Here is a 23,146-nt window from a genome sequence, read left to right on the forward strand (position 1 = left end):
GGCCCCCTTGTTGCCAGCTCGAGCTGAGCAGAGTAGAGCAAAATCCCCCCTCCTGCTCGGCCTCCCCCCTCCCCCACCCCCTTCCCATTCCATCGCCCTTCCTCGTCCTCCCTCTCGCGCCGTCTCACAGCTCCTCCACTACAGACCTGACCCACCCGGGTATCTCCAAGTGCACGTGGAAGCCCAACACGGACGAGCCGTCGCCGCACCGGCACTTCCGGGCGCCGATCAAGACCGACACGGTGATGGACGATGCTCTGGAGGCCATCGGGAACACGCCGCTGATTCGGCTTAACCGGGTGACTCGGGACGAGCTCAAGTGTCAGGTCCTGGCCAAGTGCGAGTTCTTCAACGCCGGTGGCTCGCTCAAGGATCGCATCGGCTTCCGCATGGTGGAGGACGCGCTGGCGGCGGGCCGGATCAAGCCGGGCGACACCATCATCGAGCCGACGAGCGGCAACACCGGAATCGGCCTCGCCATGACCTGCGCCGTCCGCGGGCTCAACTGCATCATTGTCATGCCGGAGAAGATGTCGATGGAGAAGGAGAACGTGCTCCGCGCGCTCGGGGCGGACGTCATCCGCTCGCCCAACGATGCCGCCTGGGACTCGCCCGAGTCGCACATCGGCATTGCCTTCCGCCTCGCTGACGAGCTGCCCAACGCGCACGTGCTCGACCAGTACCTCAACCCGTCGAACGTGCTCGCTCACTACGACGGAACCGGTGCCGAGATCTGGGACCAGACCGGCGGCAAGGTCGACATGCTCGTTGTGGCCACCGGAACCGGCGGCGCCATCACCGGCACTGCACGCCGGCTGAAGGAGCTCAACCCGGACATCCAGATCGTGGGTGCGGATCCTGAGGGCTCTATTCTCGCCGGACCGGGCCCTGTGACGCCGTACGAGGTGGAAGGCTCCGGCTACGACTTTATGATCCCGGTCCTGCAGCACGACCTTGTCGACACGTGGGTGAAGACCAACGATCGCGAGACCTTTAAGTTTGCGCGCCGCCTCATCGCTGAGGAGGGCCTCCTTTGCGGCGGCTCGTCAGGCTCGGTCATCCAGGCTGTTGTGGAGGCCGGCAAGGACCTTCGCGAGGACCAGACCGCGGTCGTCATTCTTCCGGACTCGATCCGCAACTACCTCTCCAAGTTTGTGAGCGACACCTGGATGGACGACACCGGCCTGCACACGGATCCGGTCCGCGACGCCGCCACCAAGGTCTGGCGCGAGCAGGACGCCATGTCGCTCTACCCGGAGGAGCCCATCCCGCTCTTCAACGAGTCCAACGTGCTCAACGCCGTCGAGGCGCTCAACGCCACCTTCAAGGCCGGCAACGCCCGCGTCGTGGCTGTCGCTGACGGCTCGGGCAAGTACCTTGGTGTCGTTTCTGAGTCGCAGGTCTTCAACCACCTCACGACTTCGTCCGGCGGCTCGTCGTCCGACGCCATCACGAGCATCAAGGGCTTTGACTCGTTCCCGGTCGTCAAGCGCGACGATCCGCTGCGCCACATCGTTCGCGTCGTCCGCGCCAAGGGCTTTGCTGTCATGGAGAACGAGGACGGGACCCACGGCGGCATCGTCACGCCGCAGACTGTGCTCAACCACCTCGCCTAGCTCGCCCTAACTCTCCCAAGGCGGGCGATGCCCACCATCAAACTATGATTGTCTGTACCTGCACCCTGCTACTGGTTGGCTGTGCGTGAACGTGCCATGTCCAGAGCAGAGCCTCTGCCCTGCCCGTCTCCGCCCCTCCCCGTCCCCCTACACCTGACTCTCTCTTTCACACCGCACCCCGCACCTTGGTCGACGTGGTGGTGGTGGTGGTGGCGGCGGACATGCAGGACGCACATGTGGCCTTTGCAGGCAGAACAGCACACAAGATCCGCAGCATAGCCGTCCATCCTGTCCACCCCTGGGTAGTCGCTTGTGACGCCCGAGAGACCGTCACCTGGTGGGACTACAGACACAAGGTACGGGAACGCAGCCATAGAGACAGGCTGCCACCAACGTGTCACTCCATGTGCCCCCCCCCCCCCCCCCCCCTCCCCCCCCCTCCCCCCTCCCCCGTTGCACGTCTCACTCACGCATACATGTGGTGGGCAGGTCGTCCTCAAGGAACTCGCCCTCTCAGCCCTCGACGACGAGAAGCGGGCAAACTGGGCGCTGCTGCGGCAAGTGGAAAAAGCCGCAGACTTTACGGGCCCGGGCTTGGGGCTGACCAGCGGGAGTGCGCCTAAAGCCGAGAAGATTGGTGCCATCGTCGGCGTTGCCTTTGCCGATCCGCACTTGCACCGCTGGGCCGCGCCCGAGCCCCACTCCAGCGGCGGCGACGACGAGTTTGCCGACGACCGCGGCGCAGGCCGCAGCGACGGTGGCGCCCCAGGCACCCGCTCCGCTCCGCGGCGCCACCACTGGATTGTTGTTGTCGCCGAGTACCGCGTCTTTATGCTCGAGTACACGTCGTCGGTCGTTCATGTCCTCGAGCGCGTCCATCTGGAAAAGCCCGTCGCGGCCTTTGCCATGCTCCACGCCTGCTATCAGATCGTCCTCGGCGGGACCGACGGCGTCATCCGTGTCTGGGACGCTGCCGAAGAGCGCATGGTTGCCCGCCTCTCGGGTGCGCACACAAAGGCCGTGAGCCACCTCGTCGTCGCCTCGGCGCAGAAGCCGATCCTCATGTCGGCTGCCTCGGGCGAGGTCGCCCTCTGGGATCTGGAGAGTGAGACCCTTCTCCATCTCATCCCCAAAGTCCACTCCGGCTCGCTGCTTTCCCTCGCCGTCGGTACCGATCCCGCCCTCATGTACTCGGTCGGCTCTGACAAGAAGCTTGCCGTCTACACCGACGGCGACGGAGGCCACGTCAACCTTGTCTCGCTGCCATCAAAGGCACCTCCCGTTGTTGCTCTCACGCCTGCACGCTCGCCGCGCTTTGGCTCCGCCTCCATGCTTGCTATTCGCGAAAAGGACTCGCATCTGTACGTCGTCCGCGTCGACGGTGCCGCAGCTCTCGTCTCGCCCATACTCGATCTGCGCCGTCTGCTCCTCGACATTGCTCCGGGCCTCAAAAAGAAGGACAAAGTGCGGCTCGTCCACTGCGAGTCCCACAGCCTCCACTCGCACGAGATAATCGTCGCTACCGCAGACGCTGTCTTGGTCGTCGCCCTCGACGCCTCGTCACACGACGCGCCGCCGACAGCCATTGCCGGCGTCGCCCCCTTCCGCGCCCTCGCCACCGCTACCCGCTCTGCCTACATGCTTGTAGACGCGTGTCTTGCCTCGCTTGCCCTCTCTGAGAACATGCTTCGCGCCGGCGCCTATGCCTCTGCCGCCACTGCAACGCACTTGGTCCCTCTCGCTACTCTGCCACGCTCCGGCGTTGCCAAGCTTGCGCTCTCGCCGTCGGAAAAGTACCTTGCTGTGCTCTTTGCCGACGCTCGCGAGGCCGTCATTTACGACACCTCCTCCTGGGCCGTTGTCCACCGCGCGTCCGCCGTCCTCGACCTCGCCTGGGCTTCTGGCCTTGATCTCGACGCCTTTGCCGTCTGCTTGCAGGCTCCGCAAGACGCTCGCGACGCCATCCTAGCCGACGTCGCCGTCGCCGAAAAGAGCACCAAGCGTGAGGCGAGGTGGGACGTCAAGCTCTCCAGCCTTGTCCCTCCACGCCACGGCGAGGCCCTCGCTGCCACTGTCTCCGTCTCTGTCATCGACTCTGCTGGCCAGGTCTCGGTCACTGCTGCGTCGGTTGCGCTGCCTGCCATGCCCGACCACGTCGCCTCACTCTCGTCCGCCACACCCGCGTCCGACTCGGGCCTGCACCCGCTCGCTGCGCACCCTGCCGTCGTTCAACTGTTCTCAGGCCCGCTGCTCGGCATTGGCTTTCTGCGCCCCGAGCGCCGCCTCGCACCCACGGTTGAGCCGTCGGCGGCCGACGGCGCGCCCCGCTACGAGTGGCGCCTTGTCCGCCACCTTGTCTTTGTCGACTGGTCCGAGCACAAGGTTGTTGGCCACCCCATGGAGCTGCCGCGCGCGTTGGTGTGGGATGTGTGCCACGGGGCGCGCGTCGCCGTCGCCTACGACTCTCACCTCGTTGTCGCCGAGGCCGGCCCTTCCGGCGTGCTCGAGTCGGTCTGCAGGGCCCCGTTCCGCCTCACCTCGGCGGTCTGGTTCAACAACTCGTTGCTGTTCGCCACCGCAAGCGAGATTCGCGTCCTCTTCCCGTCGCGCCTCGCGGCGTCCACCTGGCTTCTGGCCTCGTATGCTGTCCCACCCGCGCTCGCCGGCAGCTGCGGGCCTGGCCAGGGCGAGACCGCGCTCGCCGACCAGCTCCGCCCCGCCGGCGCCATTGCGCTCCTCGGCGTCGTCGACGACGCCCTACTTGTTCTCGACACCCGCAACCGGGTCACTCCCATCTCGCTCGCTGCAGCCGCCCTCAAGTTCCGCCTGCTTTCCACCGCTGGCGAACACGCGGGCGCGCTGCAGTGGGCACAGGTCATCCACGCAAGCCACTGCGCCGAGCTCGCAGCCTTTCTCGAGGCCCGCGGCGCGGTCGCCTCGGCCCTCGCCGTCCCGCACCTCGATCTCTGGTCGCGCTTTGCCATCTGCATCCGCGCCGGCGAGCTTGCCTCGGCCCTTGAGTGCGCACTGGAGCGCGCCCGGGCCGTGGGCAAGGTCCTGCTCGACGTTCGGACCGCAGCTGGTGCTGCCGATGACGACCCCGCACACGAAGCCGGCCACACCTCGCGCGTTCTGGCCGGTGTCGAGCCCATCCAGCTCCCAGCGCGAGCCCCGCTGCCGCTATTTGGCTCGCCGCCGCGCTGGGCCGCCGACGATGCGCTCGACGGCGAGTCGCTCGCCCGCAACGTCCGCGACGCCGTCGCTCACCTTGTCCTTGTCGCCGAGCTCGCGGGGCGTGCAGAGCCAATGGCGCTCAAAGTCGTCGTCCAGGCCTACTCGGCCGCCGGCGAGCTCGACCCGCGTGCCTATCTCTCGCTGGCACTGTTCTTCTGGGAGGCCTCACTCGTCGACCTTCTCCGCGCCCTCCTCGACCAGCTCCGGGCCAAAAGCCTCCTCGACGCGGCCATCTTTGTCGCAGCCCTCCTCGAGGACGGCGAGGAGCTGCGCACCTCCCTAGTCGCCTGCGATCGACTCGGTGAGGCCCTCGCCGTCACCGATGGCTGGCGCCTGGGCCAGCGCCACGTCCTCGCCCAAGTGTGGGAGCGTCGGCGGCAATCTCCCGCTGGCCCGTCCATCAACATGAGTGCCGGTGTGGCTGATCGCGTCAGCCGCCAGTAAAGCAGCCAGTGTTTGAAATTTCGCGAAATATTGGTCAGGAATGAATACCTGGACCTTTGGAATGAATATTCCTCTACAGGTCGATACCGAGCTTCGTGGAGGCAGCGATCCAGCAGCGCGTGAGCACCATCTTCTCGATCCTTTCGGAGTCAAGACGGTTGCGCTTACGAGTGAGCATGTCTGTGCCCACCGAGTTGAGCCGTTCCACGCTCGCAGCTGCAGCAGAGGGGAGCAGCAGCGGACGAAGGAGCGCCGTTGCTGCCTCCATAAGATCGAAGATGCGCTGATCGTCACCGAAGCGGCACTTAGTGCGGGCCAAGGCGGGGATCAGCTGGATGCGCGCGTCTGGCGACATCGTTACACCGATGTTCTTGTAGTCGAAGATGGCCTGAGTAAGTGCCTTGGAGTAACTCTCGATTAGCAGAGTCGCGGAAGGGCGGTTGCTCGCCTGCTGGGCAAAGGCCGTGCGCGGCTTCTTGGACCCAACGCGACTACCGGTGGTAGCCTCAAGCTGGCGCTTGTACTTTTGCAGAATAAGGTCCACAACTTCATCACATCGTGACGACTCAGTCCCGCACTCGGACACACCTGATGAACCGGCACTGATGTTGTTCGCAGATGCAGAGGCGCGCCGAGGAGCATCATCTGGGGCAAACGCGATGTCCACCACTTCCGGGACAGGTTCGTTCTCGGTGCGCGCAAGCTGGTCATGGAATGCAACCGCAATCTTGCTCGCAAAGCGGCCCCACACGTCGCGGCGAACGCGCTGGATCAAGGTATCTGTCGTTCTGTCGCCGTACAATGCCTTGGCGTAGCAGCCATAAAACTCTCGCAGTTGCTCATGGGTGACCTCGGGGTCAATGAGGAAAGCGAATAGCGATGTGTCTTGCTCGGCAAAGTACTTGAGCTCGCTTCCGATTGCCTTCAAAGCGGCTGTGCCCGCGCCAGACGCCTGGACTGAGATAATCTCTTGCATGCCGGAGCGCATATGCAGCATCGTCACAATCGCATCCGAGGGCCGATTATCCTCCCTCTGCGATCTGGTGGAGGCCATGTCGATCATGCTGAGGACTGGGTACGCGAGCTTGAGCTGCGCCCAGTCGTCGTCCGAAAGCTTCTCGACCGAGACCTCCGGCATGGAGCAGAGCTCGTCAATGTCCTCGCGCATGTCGAGCATGCGATTGAGCATGGCAACAGTCGACCCCCAGCGGGTGACGACAGATGGGCGCAGCGACCGCGGACGACGACGTGGCATGATAGGAGGGGCGACCTTGTGCGCCAATCCGCCCTGCACTAGCCCTTTGTACTTGGAGACCTCGATGTTGTACTCCTCCTGTTCCAAGTGCTCCTTCTTGTCAATGATATGGTCGAGGTAGCGCTTGACCTTAGACGAGCGCTGAACGAGGGCCACAATGCGACGAGCCTTCGACAGAGGATCCGGGCGACCATCGAGAGGGGCATTGGGCAGGTCTGAGAGCAACAAATCGTCGAGGGGGACGTCATCGTTGGTAGCACCGGGGTTCTTGCGCTTGGCCACTGGCGCAACTGGTGCGGGCGCCGACAAGTCGGCTCCGCTGAACGGACCTGGCGTTGGATCGCTCGAGTTAGCCTCCATTGGCTCGGTGTCGCTACCTACGTCATCCCCCTCCGTGTCCGAAAAGTTGTCCACAAGCTTGTCTCCGACTAGGTCGAGCATGTTGTCCTGCATGATGAGCTCAGGGCAGGGCTCGGCGACCGAGCCGAGGTGGCGGATGACCTTGCCTGCGATGAGGTTGATGCGGTGGGATAGGCAGGGAAACCAAGGCAGACCAAGCTCACGCGCCATGCACGGCATGACCGACGTAGTGTCAGTCGCCACGCCGCAAACACGGCCCCACTCCAGTCCCATCCGATCCGTGCATTCCTTCACCATACTGGCCAGTGTGGCCGCATTGGTAGACAGGTGATCCAGTGCTTCCGCTGCTACGGCGCCTGATGATGGCTCGCTATCCAAACCAGTCTCCTGGATCGCGAGCATAGTCTCAGGCGTGAGGGCACGAAAAGCAACCGGAACGGTTACACGCTCTCCATCATTATTGTAGAAGGAGGCGCACATGCCGAGAAATGACTTGTGTGTCGCCTTGGACGTCCACTCGTCGACATACAGCACGACAGGTCCGGACTTTGTCAGGTTGACGACGGACTGGCGGCAGCGCTCAAACAACGCATCAAGGCCAGGTCCGGCTACCTGGTACGCAGATGGAAGTACTTGCTTGATTTGCTCAACAGAGAGGCGCGATGCCGCCGCCACCATGGCGTGCATGTCGGGGTTGTCCATGATGCGGAACGGCGAGTGCGAGCTCAGGACGAACTTGACGGCTGCAGGCGCCGTTGCCCTCTTGCGAGCCGCTAGTGACTTGCCGGACAGCGTCCCAAGTGACTGCGTGATGGATGGCTGGGACGAGGTCTCAGGGCCGACTGCCTTAGCAAGCCGCTGGATGAGGCTGCGGTGCTGAAGCTTCATGTGGTTGGCGATGTTGGAGGTCTTACCATGCGAGGCGGTGACCTGCACGCCACACAGCATGCATCGAAACTTGCCATCCTCGCCACCTTCATCTTCGTAAACCACCGACCAGTACACGCTTGACTTGCTTTGACTGCGAACACGCAAGTTGCGCAGCACATCGCCGGTCATGGTAGTGCTGAGAGCGGTGTAGATTCTGGCGTCAAGTCCGGGCAAAGTCGCACATGTGGGTATTCATAGCCCCGAAAGGGAATACCGAATTGAATACCTGGATGAATAGACCGATGAATGCTGGTATTCATTGCAAACACTGAAAGCAGCCCACCTGTCGCTCGCCCGCACGCGTGATCAGCCTCGGGAGCACCGCATGGCAGCGTCAGCCGACACCGTTCCGACTAGCCCCGGCACTTCCGCGGCCAAGGCAAGCAACAAGCTCGCGAATGGTGATGGCAGCGAGGTGCCGTCGGTGCTCGAGCTGTTGGAGAGCCTCCAATGGGAGAACAGCTGCGTGACGTCGCTGCCGTACGAGGCCGAGCCGCCGCCGGGCGCACCTGCGCAGCGCGAGGTTGTAGGCGCATGCTTTGCGGCTGCAGCACCGACTCCTGTGGCTTCGCCGCGTCTTGTGGCCTACTCGCGTAGCGCCCTTGCCCTCCTCGGCATCGACCAGGACGCTCTCGCCGCGAGCGTGGCCACCAACCGCGACGATGCCGCCGCTGTCTTTGCAGGCAACGTTGTGCCGGCCGGCGCATCCCCTGCGGCCCACTGCTACTGCGGCTTCCAGTTTGGCTACTTTTCCGGCCAGCTTGGTGACGGCGCCACCATGTACCTCGGTGAGACCGTGGGCGGGCCTGCAGGGCGCATGGAGATCCAGTACAAGGGCGCGGGCAAGACCCCATTCTCGCGCACCGCCGACGGGCGCAAGGTCTTGCGCTCCTCGCTCCGCGAGTTTATCGCCTCGGAGGCCATGGCTGCCCTCGGCATCCCCACCACCCGTGCCGGCTCGCTCGTTGTCTCAGACACCTACGTTGTACGCGATGTCTTCTACGACGGCAACCCGGCCATGGAGCCGGCCGCCGTCATCACTCGCCTCGCGCCGTCGTTCCTCCGCTTCGGCTCGTTTGAGATTTGCCGGAGCGAGGACGAAGTCACTGGCCGCGCCGGCCCTTCGGCCTCGGCTCCGCATGTCCTTGGCGATCTCACCCGCTTTGTCATCGATCAGTACTACCCTCACCTGGCGGGTGTCGAGCGGCCGGTTGAGGCGCTCGTCCTCGACGTTGCTGCCCGGACCGGCCGCCTGGTCGCGGGCTGGCAGACGGTTGGCTTTTGCCACGGCGTCCTCAACACTGACAACATGTCCATCCTTGGCCTGACCATTGACTATGGTCCGTACGGTTTTTTGGAGCACTACAACGCCCAGTATGTGTGCAACGGCTCGGACGATGGAGCCCGCTACACCTACGGCGCTCAACCGGAGATTTGCGCCTGGAACTGCTGCAGACTTGCCGAATCGCTCCGGCCGCTTCTGGACGATGAGGGCGCAAGCATGAGCGAGGAGGAGGTTCGCAACGCGTTCTTTGCCGCCTACGATGACGAGTACGTTGCCCGGATGCGCGAGAAGCTCGGCCTCCGCCCCGATGTTGAGCCGCACGAGGTGCGCGCGTATGCCAAGAGCCTGTTTGAGGTGTTTGACGCCACCGGCGCAGACTTTACCTCGACCTTCCGGCTCCTCGCTTCACTTCACGCTGGCTGCAACGAGACTGAGCTCGCTGCGCGCATTGCATCCCGGTGCGTCACTCCGGCACAGCTAGAGGCTGCCGCCCAGGGCCGCATTTCGGACGAGAAGATTGCTGCGGTGCGCCAACTGCTCGCCACCGCTCCGCACATGCTCGCGCACATTCCGCCGCGCGTGCTGCAGGGCGAGCTACGTAAGGCCGAAGTGCGGGAGCGCGCCCGCGCGCTCTCCGCTTACCAAAAGGTGGCCGACGACACTGCCGCCTGGCAGTCGTATCTGACCGGGCCGTACGCCGCCATGGTTGCCGAGGCCGGCTCTGATGAGCCGACTCGTGCTGCGCAAATGGCGGCAGCCAACCCTGCCCAAGTCCCGCGCAACGCCATCTTGCAGGCCGCGATCGACGCCGCCGAAAGCGGTGACTTTGCGCTTGTCGACGCCCTCGTCGACGTCGACTGGTTCGACGACGACGCCGTGGCAGGGCTGGCCGGCGCCGACGGCGCCGTCGAGCCGATGGTGGTCACCTGATCTTCGTAGATCTTCCAGCTCCGCTCCCGAGTGTGCTATCGCTCGCTGTAGGCCTGTCTCCCATGACGATGCTTGGCCCCAAGCTCTCTGCGCGCTACGCGTGGGCGAGCCGGCCAGGTCTCCGAGCCGGGCAGGCCCAGCGGGCGGTGTTTGTGGTGCACGCGCGGAGCGTCGAGTTGGCAGGGTGCAGGGTGGAATGGAAAGAGAGAAATTGTTTAGATGGTCTTGATGGTGGTGGTGAGGCGGTCGGCAATGTCGGCCGGGTCGGCAGCGTCAGCGAGCGGAATGGTGGTCTCCACGCCCTTGGGCAGGCGAAGGACAATGTGCGGGGAGACGCCGGGCGCCGGGCGGACCAGCAGCGGCACCTCCGGGTTGGCCTTCTTCAGCGCGACGTAGTTGGAGGCCACGTAGTTGCTACGGGAATGTATGCATGCATATGTATATGTGTGTGGTGTATGTGCGTGTGTGTTGGGGGATCTTGGCGACACAGAGAGGGGGGGAGGGGAGGGGGGGGTAGGGTTAGGGGGTTGGGCAAGGGTATGGGCAAAGGTAGGACGTACCGCATGGGCTCAGAGGCTGACGAGTATTCACAAAAGTGGAAGCGGACCTCGCGGACGACCTTTGCCAGGTCTGCGACGGCAGCAACAGCAGCACGGGAAGCCATGGGTGTGTGTGGGGGAGAGGGGGGTGGGGTGGGGGGGGGGGAAGGGGGTGTGGTGGTGTGGTGGGAGGGAGTTGTGTGTGTCGGGGGGAAAGGGAGGGAAGGTCGTTTGGGGGCCGCTGGCTGAATACTCTCGGAGGAGGGGCGGGATAGGGGTTGGTTTCGGGAGGGGGGGGGGGGAATGGGCTCACTACTCTCTCTCTCTTTCTCTTTCTCTTTCTCTCTGTCGGTTGTGGGCGCATGGTAGGTCAATGGGCGGGATAGGGGCAGGGGTAGTGGGGAGGCATGTATGGAGGAGGTGGGGAGTGTGTGTGGGTGAGAGGAGGGGGGTAGGTGGGTGGGTGGGGGTGGTGGGAGGGGGGGGGAGGGAGGGGAGGGGTGAGGGGGGAGGGACAGAGGAGAAGGGGGGTCAGCTAGCAGGTGTGTGTGTGTGTGTGTGTGTGTGTGTGTGTGTGTGTGTAGGTGAGGGGTATGCGTATGTGTGTATGCGTATGTGTGTGTGTGTGCGTGTTTGTGTGTGTGGGGGGGCGGAGCTGGCCAAGGGCGGGAAACCGAGACTCACAGCTCGGTTGTGTCGGTGTGTGTGTCGGTGTGTCGGTGTGTGTGTCGGTGTGTGTGTCGCTGTGATGGGGTATGGGTGCCGCGGGAGAGACAGAAGCAGGTTGCGTTGCTTCCGGCAGGCGCCCAGCCGTGGAACCGCCACACAATCTCGGCCCACTCGTCATTGTACGCATACGCCTCGACGCTTGCAGTGTACGTGTACAAGCGGACCGACGGCGGCGGGTTCCGCCTCTACAGGGTACTCGCCGGCCACGAGAAGACCATTACTGCTGTCGACTTGTGCCGAACCAACGAGAAGCTCATTCTCTCGGCCTCGCAGGAGAACAAGGTCATTGTCCGGGATGTGCAGTCGGGTGCCGAGCTGACCCGCGTTCGGACCGCCGCCACGCCCACCTGCGCTGCATTCTCGCCCACTGTCCGCACCCTCATCGGGTACGGTGACGCCAAGGGCGCGCTCGTGTTTTGGAACTTTGAGGCCAACGTGGAAAAAGTCGCTACGGGCCTGACCTCCAAGACCATCACCCTCCTCCGGTGGAACCCAAAGGTGAGTTCCATCCTCGCGCTCGGCACCGAGGACGGCACCATCATCATCGCCGAAGCCCCGGCCGACATGGTCGAGGGCTCCGCCAGCGGCGCCATCTTTGACGTCGATGACGACGACGGCCGGCCTAGAGCGAGCTCGGCCGGTGGCAAGTCCAAGTCCAAGTCCAAGTCCAAGTCCAAGTCCAAGGCCAAGGCCAAGTCCAAGTCCAAGGCCAAGTCCAAGTCCAAGTCGCGCCGCGGCTCGTCGCGAGCAGAAGAGATCTCGGTCGAGTTTGTCAAGTTTCGACGCGACGACGCCTCCTCGGCTTCCAACCCAGCGGTGTGTGACCTGGCGTGGGACCCGCTCTCGAACAACTACCTCCTCGCCGCGTTTATGGACTCGGTCCTCTGCATGTACGACGTCGAGGGCCAGACCCGGCTCAAAAAGTTTGAATGTCCGAGCGCCGGCGTCCAGTCGCTCGCCTGGGTCGTCCGCTCGCCGGGCGAGTTTGTCACCACTGACGCCCGCGCCGGCGTCATCCGCGTGTGGAACGTCTCGCGTGACTCATACAAGGAAATGATCAAGGTCTCTGAGGCCGCCTTTCACAACCTGGCCTTTTTCGAAAAGTCGAGCTCGGCCGTGTGCTCGTTCAAGGACGGCTCCGTCGGCGTTTACTCGCTGCAAAAGCGCGGCTGGGAGAGCCTCGCCTCGCCGGGCCACCGCGAGACCATCTTTGACGCCAAGTTTTGCCCGTCGAACGCCAACCACCTCGCCACGGCCTCGTTTGACGGAACGGTCAAGGTCTGGGACGTGCGGAGCATGGAGTGTGTGAGCTCGTCGCCGGGCAACGAGGGCGTCCTCTACTGCCTCTCGTGGTCGCCAACCGAGCCGGTCCTGCTTGCCTCGTCAGCCGAGGGTCACGTCCTGGTCTATGATGTCGAGCGAGGCGTCGTTGTCACTCGCATTCAGCATCACACCGACGCCGTGTTTCGGGTTGCTTGGTGCCCCACACACCCGCGCATCTTTGCCTCGGCCTCGCGCGACGGCTCTGTCATGGTCTGCACCGTCGACGGCGACATGCTCGCAAAGCTCCGTCACCCCAAGGCCTGCTACGGCGTCGACTGGTCGCCGTTTGCAGGCGGCCTCCTCGCCACCGGCTGCCACGACGGCGCCGTCCGCCTCCACACGCTTGACCTCGAGCACCTACTCACGGGCGGCTCTGGCGGGGTGAAGAGCGTCGAGACGCTCACCGGCCACAGCGCCCGTGCCTTTAACGTAGCCTTTTCACCGCTTGTCCGCGACTGGGTTGCCTCGGGCTCGGACGACGAGGATGTCCGTGTGTGGTCGGTCCTCTCCGGCAGCTCGGTCGCCGTCCTCTCGGCCCACACCTCGAATGTGCGTGGCATCGTCTGGTCGCCGGAAATCCCGTACCTTCTCATTTCCGGCTCTTGGGACGCGTCCATCCGATTGTGGGACGTCCGCGACTCGTCGTGCCTCGCCACGGTCCTTGACCACCACGCCGACGTCTACGGGCTGAGCGTCCACCCGCAGCGGCCCTTTGTCTTTGCGTCGTCGTCGCGGGACACCACGCTGCGCCTGTGGTGCGTCGAGTCAGTCATTGCGTCGACTCGCCTCAAGCTGCTGACCGGCGCCGCCGAGTTGAGCTCGCTCCTCGGCTCGCCGCTCGACGTGGTGTCGTCTGCGAGCCAACCGCTGCGGCTGTGCGGGCCGGCCTCGGCTGCTCTCGCTGCGGCGCTTGACGACGGTGAGGTGGCGCTCGGCACGGTTGAGGGCTACGCCCGCCTGTTGGGCCTCTTCTTTGCCCCGCGCGGACTTGAGGAGCTCTTTGCCCTGGCCGCTGCCGCGCTGACCGGCGAGGCCCCGGCCGACGACGACGTCCGCGTCGCCCTCCCGTACACGCGCGCTGTCGCCAGCAGCGGCCAACCGACTGTGGCGCTCGGCGGTGAGTCCAAGTTTGTTGGCGGCGCGGTCGGCGCTCCGCGCCGGCGCGACCGCCTCGCTGCCGCGCAAAAGGAGGCGCTGCGCTTTGGCCGCATGCGCGAGGTGTGTGAAATCTCGTTTGAGCTTGGCGAGTATGAAAAGGCCGTCGCCCTCGCACCCTGCGTCTCGATGGCGTACTGGCAATCGCTCTGTGCCCGCTACGCCTCGGTCCTCGATGAGCGTGGCTCGGACGAGGGCGGGGCGTACCAGGCGGCCGCCGGCGGAACGCCAGCGCTCGTGCAGTGGCTCATCGAGCGCGGCGATTTGACTGGTGCCTACGAGGCAGCCCACTTTGGCGCGCGCGTCCGCCGTGAGACAATCGACTCGAGCGAAGGCATGGCCGATGAAGCTGTCTCGGTCCTCTCCGCTGGCTCGTCCGCCTTTAGCGGCGTCGACCGCGGGCCCGGCGCAGGTCGCGGCGACGCACGCCTTGTCGCCCGCGTGGCCGACCTCGTTGCCGAGCGCCACTTTCAGAACTCGGAGCCGGTTGTCGCTGCCGCGTGCCATTTGGCTGTGGAGGATGTCGCCCGCGCCGTGCAGAAGCTCATGAAGGGCCACGAGGTCGAGATTGCCGTTGCCCTCGCCGTCGCCCTCGACGTCCCGCACACGCGCCACGTCCATGAGGCGCTCGCAGCGCGCGCCGAGGCACTTGGCGAGTTTGAGCTTGCCCTCGCCTGCCTCAAAGACTCACGGGTGCGCGACCCGATCAACTCGGCCGCCCGGATCTGCGCCCGCTTTGGCGGGCTTAAGAAGCTCTCGCGGAACGCCCTTCATGCCGCCGCCGGCCTTCGCTCGCCCGAGGCCTACCTGGAGGAGGCGACTCGCGCACAGGAGCGCGACGAACCGAGTGCGAGCGTGGTGCGGGCATACATGCTCTCGTCGGCGCCCGAGCCTGGCCTCGATGCCGGCCTCGCCGCTGTGGCGAAGCTCCTGCGCTGCGACGCCTTTGAGCTCGAGGCCATCGGTGAGATTGTCGACTGGATGACGTGCGTGCGAAGCTCTGTCCTCCGGCGCTACGCCCGCAGGAAGGAGGTCATGGCGTACGCGTCGTACGTGGGCGCGTTCCGCGCCATGTACCGCGGCTTTGTTCCCGTCGTCGGCCCACTTGTCGACAACGTCGCTGACCTCGTCAAGAGCGGCGGTTTTGAAGCGCCGTTTGCCGGCGACATCGGCCTTGTTCAGCTCACCGCCGCGCACTTTTCGCCGCCCGAAACGACGACCGCATGGCCCATCGCATGCTCAAGGCGGCCAAGCGGGCGTACGCCTCCGGAGAGAGCCCTGGGGCAGAGGCGGCAAAGCGGTCCATGGGCGTGCTACGCACAAGGCTTGCTCGCAAGGCCGCCTCGTTCCGGGGTTCCACCTCGCTCCCGGCCTCTTTCACCGTCAGCGCCGGCTCAACCGAGGCCGGCGGAGGCTCGCGAAGCGGCGCTTCCACCTCGGGCGTCATCATTGTCTCGGGCGCGCGCCTGCCATCAGGCGTCAACACCCGCGATCCGCGGTGGTCCATGTTCTCGGGCGAGCAGATCGACGGCCCTGTGTTTGGTGTGGGCAAGGGCTGGATCCCGCGCGAGGAGGCGCTCATGTGGGGCCTGGTCAATGCTCTCTCACCCGCGAATGACGGGCGTCGGATCAATCCGTTCTGAGTGAAAGCCAGAGAGAGAGAGAGAGTCCCCGGACCATGTTTGCCCTATGTGGGGTGTTTGGGGGGAGGGGTGGTGTTGGGGGGTGTTGGGGGGAAGGTGCCACAGTTGTCGCAAGTAAGTGAGGTGGGGGGTAGGGGGGGGGGGGGGGGGGTGGCGGTGGGGAGAGCAAACGTTACTGAGTGTGGGGTGTGGGCATGTGTGCATGACTCATGTGTGCATGATGGTGGTGTGTGCATGACGGTGGTGTGTGCTTGGCGGTGGTGTGTGCTTGGCGGGTCGGACGGCGGTAGATGGCGCGCCGCAAGAAGGGCAACCGGGGCAAGGGAAAGAGCAACAAGGGCGGTGGCCGGCGCAACAACAACGGCGGAGGACGTGGCGGTGGCGGTGGCGGTGGCGGTGGCGGTGGTGGCAAGGTGTGCAAGTTCTGGAAAGAGGGCAAGTGCAACAGGGGCAACAGCTGCAAGTTCCGCCACGACGGCCCCAGTGGTGGTGGCGGCTTTGGTGCTCGCGGAGGCGGCGGCGGCGGTGGAGGCGGTGGTGGTGGTGGTGGCTTTGGACAGAACTCGTTTGGGAATCGTGGTGGGGGCGGCGGCTTTGGCGGCGGTGGCGGCTTTGGCGGCGGCTCGTTCGGGCAGAACTCGTTTGCCAACCGCGGAGGTGGAGGCGGTGGCGGCGGGTTCGGCAACCGTGGCGGTGGAGGGTTCGGCAATCGCGGCGGCGGCGGCCGGGCGTTTGGCGATGACACGGTGACGATGGGGGGAGCCGGCGGCGGCGGTGGCGGCGGGCGAAAGGGCAAGGGCAAGGGCAAGGGCAAGAAGAAGGGCGTGTGCCATCACTGGAAGAAGTACTCGTGCCGCAAGGCTTCCAACTGCCAGTACGCCCACTCTGGACCCGGCGGTCTTGCCAAGGATGCCCAGGGCGGCGGCGGCGGCTTTGCACAGCGTGGGAGCGGAAACGGTGGCGGCGGTTTTGCGCAGCGCGGGAGCGGTGGCGGGTTTGGCCAGGGTGCGGGCGCGACTGGGTTTGGCCAGGGTGGCGGGTTTGGCCAGGGTGGCGGGTTTGGCAAGGGCGGCGGTTTTGGCAAGGGCGGCGGGTTTGGCCAGGGCGGCGGGTTCGGCAAGGGCGGCGGGTTCGGCAAGGGCGGCGGAGCCAGGTTTGGCCAGGGCGGCGGAGCCACCGGGCACGGAGCCAAGGGCGGCGCGGGGCAAACGTCGGCGGCAACCCAGCAGCGGATCAAGATCATCCGTGACGATTTGAGTCAGTACGGAATCTGGCCGTTCTCGGCATATGGTGCAGTCGAGGGCCAGGCAAGTACGTATGCCGGCGACGTTCAGGCCGAGGAAATGCGATGGGAGGCGTACAAGGCCATGGCCGAATCGCGTGACGGTCTGCAGCGGTTTGTGCAGGTCGAGGCTACCATGGCGCAGGCAATGGCGGCCAAGCGCGAGGCTGTCATGATGAATCCGTACGCCTTTGTCGACGAGGTCAAAAAGACCCACACCATGGGGAACCTCTCGCCACCCGCAGATGAAGCTGCCGTGGGCGGCGGCGGCGCCGGGGTAGGTGTCGGAGCTGGGATGGGAGCCGGTACGAGAGCCGGCGCCGGTGCGGCCGCGGGAGCGGGTGCGGGAGCTGCCGCCGCTGCTGCCACTGCTGCTGCTGCTGCTGCGGCCGCAGCGGAGCCCGTGGCCGAGCCGGCTGCGGATCGGCAGTACACTGCGACAGAGCGTGCCTGCATGGCTGCCTATGGCGCCGCAGCCTTTGAGCTCTTTGCCGTTCCCGAGATCCCGCCGCCGGGATACTTTGCCACGCCCGCCAAGGCTTGAGCCTCCAGCCTCTACACCCTCCAGCAAGTCTGGGTGCGGCCTTGCGAGCCGCCCGCCTGTGTGCTCGCAACAGCTCGCTGACAAAGAGCTGTTGTCCAAGAGTTAGCCACTTTCCGCGCGCCGTCGGCGCATGCTTGACCAGCACGCAGAGTGAAGAGTGTACATCCCAAGTGACGTCTCCTACTGCTTGTGACGAACGATTGCCACCCCCCTTGCCGCGATCCGGCCGGCGACAGCGCATCAGGCGGACCTCAGCGATGGTGCGCCTGACTCCCGCAGTGAGCAGGCCGCGACTCGGTGCGACGAACGGTGACGAACAAAACTACGTTTCGCCGCGTGGGAAGGAAGGCGGGGGGGGGGGAGAAGGGGGGGGGGGGACAGGGCATGACAGCCACCAGGTCCTCACCCCACTCCCCTCCCCTTTCCCCTCACCCCACTCCCATCCCCTCCCCCTCCTCCCGCACACCATGGCTCGCACAGTGTTGTCCCTGGCCGGCTTGGCACTCGTGGCGCTGGCGGCCGTCCTCGTCCTAGCCCACCCTGCGGCAGCCGAGGAGAAGAAGACTCTCGGCGGTAACGTCAACGAGCGCGACTTTATGCTCGCCGTCTTTGTGGGTGGCATTCCCGGTGTCATCTCTCTCGGTGCCGCCGTCTTCTGCGTCCTCTCTGCCGCCCACTACCGCAAGCAGCACCTGTGAGCCCATAACACGCCCGCTCCCACACCTGCCACAGCAGCCACATCAGCCACAGCAGCCACAGCAGCCACAGCAGCCACAGCACCAGCCACCGCCACACGCCCGCCACACACCCTGATCCCAGATATCCCTGACGTGCCGGGATGTTGGGGATTATAGCTTCGATCCGAGCCGGAAAGGCTTCCAGTCGGGTGCCTGGCGCTTGCGCCACGCCTCAAGGCCGTGCAGAGTCTCGGGCGATCGGAGCGAGGCCTTGAAGACGCCGACAGCCTCCGCCATGGCCTCGGCGTGCGGGTGCGTGGCGACAAAGCCGATGAGCTTCTTGGTTGCCGCCATCGCCGCGGGCGCTGAGGTCCGCAGCTCGTCCATCAGCGTCGCCACCAACAGCTCCACACCGGCCTCGCTCTCGGCCACTTTCGTCATGGCGCCCATCTCGTACAGCCGTTGCAGCGACGTCCGCCGTCCGGTCAGCATCAGCTCGCGTGAGAAGAACGGGCCGAGCTGCGGCACAATGTAAGTCGAGATCATCGCCGGCACCAGGCCGCGCTTGACCTCGGTAAAGGCGATGTAGTCATCGGCCTTGCCCACCCGCAGATCACAGGCAAAGGCAAGGCCAACACCACCGCCCAGCGCCGGCCCATTGAGCACCGCCAGCGTGGGCTTGGCCAGCGTGGCCAGCTCCTCAAAAACGCCGATAAAGTCGGCCACGCCCTTCCCGCCGCCGGCCCCATCGCGCCCATCAGCCCGTCCGGCCTTGGCCCGCATCGCCTCCTGGTTGCCAGCTGACAAGTCCATGCCGGTGCAAAAGTACTTGCCGGTCCCGGTCACCACCACGGCGTGGACCGCCGTGTCGTCGCCTGCCGCCGCCACCGCCGCTCGCAGCGCCTCCACTGCCGCCGGCGTCAGCGCATTGCCCTTCTTCGGCCTGTTCAGCCGGATGGTGACCACGCCGTCGGCCACCGTCACCACCACCGCCACCTGCCCCGCCTCTGCCGCCTGCCCATCAACCGCTGTCGCTGCCATGTCTGCCCCGAGAATCCCCCCGGCCGCTCGCTTGTCCCGTCCCGCTCGAGAGACAAGTGGCGCTTCCGCCTGCTGCAGTCATCATCGCCTTTACCATCGCAGATGTTGCAGACATCGCAGACGTCGCAGCCGGCCCCGGCCGCTCGGCGACTTTGCCTCCTCTTCGTCCTCCTCCTCCTCCTCCTGCTACTTCTACTAATCTGGCCTCCTCTCGTCAGCTCAGCCTGATCCCGACTGCTACAGGGCAGCACCAGGGGCAGACACCACCCCGAGCTGCTTCTGGATAGAGTCGACCAGGACCGAGACCGAGTTGGCATTAAAGCCGGGCTCCAGACGCATGGTATCGAGCTCGTCGCCAAACATCTCCGTAAACGTCGCCATCCACCAGCTCGCCACCTCGGCGCCGGACTCGTCGTTGGTGGCCACGGGCGGGCGGAGCGGGTCGGCCGCCACTGCTGCCACCGGCGCCGCAACAGCAGCCTTCTCGGCAGAAGCAACGAGCTTGGCCGAGACCTTACGGATCTTGCGCCAGAGACCGAGCTTAACAAAGCCGGCCGAGACGTCGGCGCCGTCGCCCGAGAGCGTCATGCCCGACGCCACCACGTCCTCCACCGCGTCGTGCGGGAGGCCAAGCGCAGCCTGGCATGCGCTCAGCAGCTTGGCGGTGAACCGGAGGCACCGCAGCGCCTGTCCAGACACCCGCAGCAGCACCTGCTCTCGCTCCTCCTCCTCCAGTCCCTGCACCTGCCCAAGGCTCGGGTACTCGGCCTCCGCCTCGGCAGGGAGCACCGGAGATGGCTCGGAACCGGATGGGCCGTCGAGGCCAAAGTGGGCCACCACCGCGGCAGCTGCGGCAGTGTCGTCCATCGGGATGTACGGGGGGTGCGCTTGGGGTGTGGTGGTGGGGTGGTTGTGTGGATGTGGGGGGTTCACTGCCTGTGCGGAGAAGAGGGTGCTTGCTCTGCTGTTGCGTCGGGTGTCGCGCTTGCTGCTGTTCTCGCCCTTGCCCCCTTCTCCCTGCTGGTGCAGGATCCGGATCCGGATCCGGATCCAGATCACTCGGGCAACAACTCTCACCTCGGAGGCTGGCTATTTAATCGCTCGGTCCGGCTTCACCATCACCACCGCCACCACCACCACCTCCTCCGACCTTGCTCAGCCACGCTCTGATCTGTGCACGCAACTCTGGTTGCGTGACCAGATCGTCCACCCGGAGCGGTGTCTTGGTCCACGGGTCGGTCGGATCCGACAGCAGCTGTCGCACAATGGTCGACCGGTCGCACACCATGCCCGACTGCGGCAGGAGGACCGGATCGTGCATGACCTCGTAAGTGAGCGCGTCCAGAAACTCGTCCGGCGCCTCACTCATTGCTGCCGCCGCCGCCTCGCCCGCCACCTTGGCCGCCACAATCGCTGCAAACACCGCCTCGAGCGCCACAATATCGCTCTCGTTAAGCAGCACACTGGTCCGGCACATTTCCGCCAGCGCCGCGTAGTGCTCCGCCTTGCAGTTGCGCTCGTCGGCTGCGGCATCTGCCACAAACACCGCCTCACGGCCCATATGCCCGAACATCATTGCGATCGACCGCAGCAGCGACCGCCGGTCAAAGTCGATCTCGTTGGCGCGCGAGACACGGAGCGCTGCAACCTGCTCCGACAGCAGCAGCGCCGTCATGTGGTTGAGTAGCCGCGCCACTCGCGACTGCAGTCCGTCTGCTCCCAGCAGGAGGCCCCGCGTCACGTTTCCGCCACACAGCACCTCGAGCATGCCCACAGAGTCGTTCGCCAGCTCGATGAACATCTGGATCGAGCCGCGGACCTGGTCGAGCTCGGCCATGTCCTCGGCCGAGCTCGCCCCAGCCAGCTCGTTGAGCCGCTCAAACTTGCCGATCGACTCGTCGACCGCAAACGTCGCGTCATTCATCACCGCGTTGGCAAACTTGACAAACAGCGCCTGCCCGGCTCCGACCGCAAACTCGCCAAAGGCGGCCCGGAACTCGGCCGATACCCGCCACATGTGGAGTGTGATGCCTGCAATGTGGTGTCTCACAGAAAACTTGTCGTAGAACGACGAGTGCCCGCCGCTCGCCTCGATCTCAACAAACAGCTCGACCAACGACGCCGGAAACGCCCTGCCCACACTACCGCGTACCTCCTCGTACGTTGCGCCCGCAAACGAAACCTCGGTCCGCCCGTTGCCCGGTGTGAGCAGGAAGAGCAGCTCCGCAATCCGCGCCCGCAAGTACGGGTTTTTGACGTGCCGCGGCGCCCCGAGCGCAACCATAAGCAGCGGGAGCATCCGCACCACACTCCGCGCCATGTGCGGCTCCGCCCCGCCTACACGGACAACAAACATGACTACCTCGACCACGTCCTCTAGCATGTGCTCCGGCAGAATCGCAAACAGCGGGTGTGGCGCTCCCAGCGGGAACTGCGCTTGCTCCAGCGCCTCGCCCAGCGCGCCCTGTCCCTCAAGCGAGTCCTCCGGACCCAGGACCATAAGCGACACCAGCCACTCGGCCGCGTACCCGTACAGCTCCAGCATCGAGTCAACAAGGGTAGGCAAGAGTACAACCGCCTGGATCCCGAGACACTTTGCCTTGGCCTGCGCCAGAAATGCCTTGCCCGCCTGAACTTGGGCTGCGCGGCCACCGGTGGCCTCCATCAAGTCCACATTCCGCCGCGCACGCGACATCTGCTGCGACAGCTCCATGTACTGCCGCATCAGCGCCACGGGGCCTTGATGCAGCGCCCGGAGTCCGAGGAAAAACAGACGTGTCGTCCCCGAGTACCGCCCAGCGCCGGCCCGCACCTCGTCCATCGCCTCCTCAAGCGACGGCGCAGCCGCGCCCAGCTCCTCGCGCGCATGCGCCCATTGCTCCTGCAGCGACGCGTTGCGGACGTCGACCCACGCCTCGAGCTCCGAGTTGGTCGCCGCGAGCAGCGTCTCCGATTCGAGCTTGAACATCCTGCTCGTAGCCACAAAGCTGCCGTCGACCTCGGCAAGGTGCGAACTCGCCCGCGCCCGCGCCCGCGCAAACGGCTCGCACAGTCGTGTGAGCACAGCCCCAAGGTTGAAGCAGAGCGACCGCGACGAGACTCCCGATGTATCCTGGACCATGATCCTCCCGCGCGGCGCGTTGGCCGCCACAAGCGCCTCGAGCATGGCAAACGCCGCATCCTTGTCGGCTTTGAGCACGCTGCGCACAAGCCCACGCACCTCACCCAGCACAGCATCCGTCCCCTCGCGGACCGCCGCCATCGATCCATACACCAGTGCAGCTTGCCCGCCGCCTGTCGCGTCGTCGTCAAACACCACTTCCATCGCCACAAGATCAAGCGCGCCGATCGCGAGCCACGGGCCTACCACCAGCGTCCGCTCGAGCTCGGCACCGCTCCGCCCTTCGTCGGCGCCGCCAACCTGCAGCGACGGGCTCGCCGCCAGAGCCTTCAGACTCTGCGGGGAGGCTGCAAGCACCGCGCTTGCCACGCGCAACAGCGGTAGCAGCGGCTGAGCAAATGCTGTGCTCGTCGCAGGGCTCGCCCGTCCGCGCGCCACTGTGCCTGCAATCGTCGCCCCGAGCGTGTCCATCATCGCTAGCACCATTGCGTCCCATTCACCGCCGTCGCCGCCAAAGCTAGCTGCCAGGCCACCCAGCACCCGCTGCGCCGTGTACGCCGACGAGCATGCCTCGATGAGCGCAGCGTAAGCGCCCGCCGACGCTGCCGGCGACGAGATCAGCATTCCACCAAGCAGCGACCGCAACGACCGCTCCATGTAGTCTAACACTTTTGCTCGCTCCGGCTGCCGATCCGGGTACCGCGGCAAGCTCCCTGCCCGCGTCAGCGCGCCCACCAAGAACCGCACCGCCTCGCCAGGGCCCATACCGGCCACCGCCTTGCGGACCTCACCCAGCCACCCGGAAGCGCCCACCCCGGCACCCACCCGCGGCTCGCTCCGCCCCAGAACCTCTGCCACCGTCAACTCTTCCCACCGCGAGTTGCGGTGCCGCCCGCCTGCGGCCTGCATCCCGCTCTCTGCCGTCGCCGACGTTGCCATGTCGTGCAGAGGAGTGTGGGAGGTGGTGGCGTGGAGCTTCACCCGCGCCCTGGCAAGCTCTCGGCCCGGACAGCGTGAGGTCAGCACCAATCGTTAGGC

At 65.5% G+C, this 23,146-nt stretch overlaps 10 protein-coding genes across 10 annotated transcripts in view; 6 read left to right on the top strand and 4 right to left on the bottom strand.

Moving 5' to 3' along the window:
* Positions 1–1,673, top strand: part of AMSG_05246 (cystathionine beta-synthase) — a gene marked incomplete at its 5' end in the record, with an annotated part of 1,941 nt that extends 268 nt beyond the window's left edge. Inside the window, one exon of the mRNA XM_013902511.1 lies at positions 145–1,673. Within this exon, the coding sequence (XP_013757965.1) occupies positions 145–1,616 (1,472 nt within the window). The 3' untranslated portion in view covers positions 1,617–1,673. The remainder of the gene's footprint in view (positions 1–144) is intronic.
* A 164-nt stretch (positions 1,674–1,837) lies between these two features.
* Positions 1,838–5,303, top strand: AMSG_05247 (uncharacterized protein; the record flags this gene model as incomplete). The annotated part of the gene is made up of 2 exons (XM_013902512.1): positions 1,838–1,897; positions 2,106–5,303. 2 exons carry the CDS (start codon positions 1,838–1,840, stop codon positions 5,292–5,294), a joined length of 3,249 nt encoding a protein of 1,082 aa, XP_013757966.1. The 3' UTR covers positions 5,295–5,303.
* Positions 5,304–5,367: 64 nt separating this feature from the next.
* Positions 5,368–7,968, bottom strand: AMSG_05248 (uncharacterized protein; the record flags this gene model as incomplete). The annotated part of the gene is made up of 2 exons (XM_013902513.1): positions 5,368–7,055; positions 7,290–7,968. 2 exons carry the CDS (start codon positions 7,966–7,968, stop codon positions 5,368–5,370), a joined length of 2,367 nt encoding a protein of 788 aa, XP_013757967.1.
* Positions 7,969–8,164: 196 nt separating this feature from the next.
* Positions 8,165–10,054, top strand: AMSG_05249 (selenoprotein O; the record flags this gene model as incomplete). Its single annotated transcript, XM_013902514.1, has 1 exon — positions 8,165–10,054. The coding sequence occupies one exon, from the start codon at positions 8,165–8,167 to the stop codon at positions 10,052–10,054; it is 1,890 nt and encodes a 629-aa protein (XP_013757968.1).
* Positions 10,055–10,269: 215 nt separating this feature from the next.
* On the bottom strand, positions 10,270–10,745 carry AMSG_05250 (uncharacterized protein; the record flags this gene model as incomplete). Its single annotated transcript, XM_013902515.1, has 2 exons — positions 10,615–10,745; positions 10,270–10,468 (listed from the first exon to the last, which is right to left on the bottom strand). The coding sequence occupies exons 1-2, from the start codon at positions 10,716–10,718 to the stop codon at positions 10,270–10,272; spliced, it is 303 nt and encodes a 100-aa protein (XP_013757969.1). The 5' UTR covers positions 10,719–10,745.
* A 447-nt stretch (positions 10,746–11,192) lies between these two features.
* Positions 11,193–15,443, top strand: AMSG_05251 (WD repeat protein 17; the record flags this gene model as incomplete). Its single annotated transcript, XM_013902516.1, has 3 exons — positions 11,193–11,204; positions 11,371–15,058; positions 15,088–15,443. 3 exons carry the CDS (start codon positions 11,193–11,195, stop codon positions 15,441–15,443), a joined length of 4,056 nt encoding a protein of 1,351 aa, XP_013757970.1.
* Positions 15,444–15,729: 286 nt separating this feature from the next.
* AMSG_05252 (uncharacterized protein) lies at positions 15,730–17,362 on the top strand. Its single transcript, XM_013902517.1, has one exon. The coding sequence runs from the start codon at positions 15,734–15,736 to the stop codon at positions 17,267–17,269; it is 1,536 nt and encodes a 511-aa protein (XP_013757971.1). The 5' UTR covers positions 15,730–15,733; the 3' UTR covers positions 17,270–17,362.
* A 374-nt stretch (positions 17,363–17,736) lies between these two features.
* AMSG_05253 (uncharacterized protein) lies at positions 17,737–17,967 on the top strand (the record flags this gene model as incomplete). The annotated part of the gene is made up of 2 exons (XM_013902518.1): positions 17,737–17,928; positions 17,956–17,967. 2 exons carry the CDS (start codon positions 17,737–17,739, stop codon positions 17,965–17,967), a joined length of 204 nt encoding a protein of 67 aa, XP_013757972.1.
* A 150-nt stretch (positions 17,968–18,117) lies between these two features.
* AMSG_05254 (enoyl-CoA hydratase/isomerase) lies at positions 18,118–18,987 on the bottom strand (the record flags this gene model as incomplete). Its single annotated transcript, XM_013902519.1, has 1 exon — positions 18,118–18,987. One exon carries the CDS (start codon positions 18,985–18,987, stop codon positions 18,118–18,120), a length of 870 nt encoding a protein of 289 aa, XP_013757973.1.
* Positions 18,988–19,224: 237 nt separating this feature from the next.
* Positions 19,225–23,047, bottom strand: AMSG_05255 (uncharacterized protein; the record flags this gene model as incomplete). Its single annotated transcript, XM_013902520.1, has 2 exons — positions 19,225–19,874; positions 20,167–23,047. 2 exons carry the CDS (start codon positions 23,045–23,047, stop codon positions 19,225–19,227), a joined length of 3,531 nt encoding a protein of 1,176 aa, XP_013757974.1.
* Between the last annotated feature and the right edge of the window lie 99 nt (positions 23,048–23,146).

The sequence above is a fragment of the Thecamonas trahens genome (assembly GCF_000142905.1).
Source record: "Thecamonas trahens ATCC 50062 unplaced genomic scaffold supercont1.22, whole genome shotgun sequence".
Lineage (NCBI taxonomy): Eukaryota > Apusomonadida > Apusomonadidae > Thecamonas > Thecamonas trahens.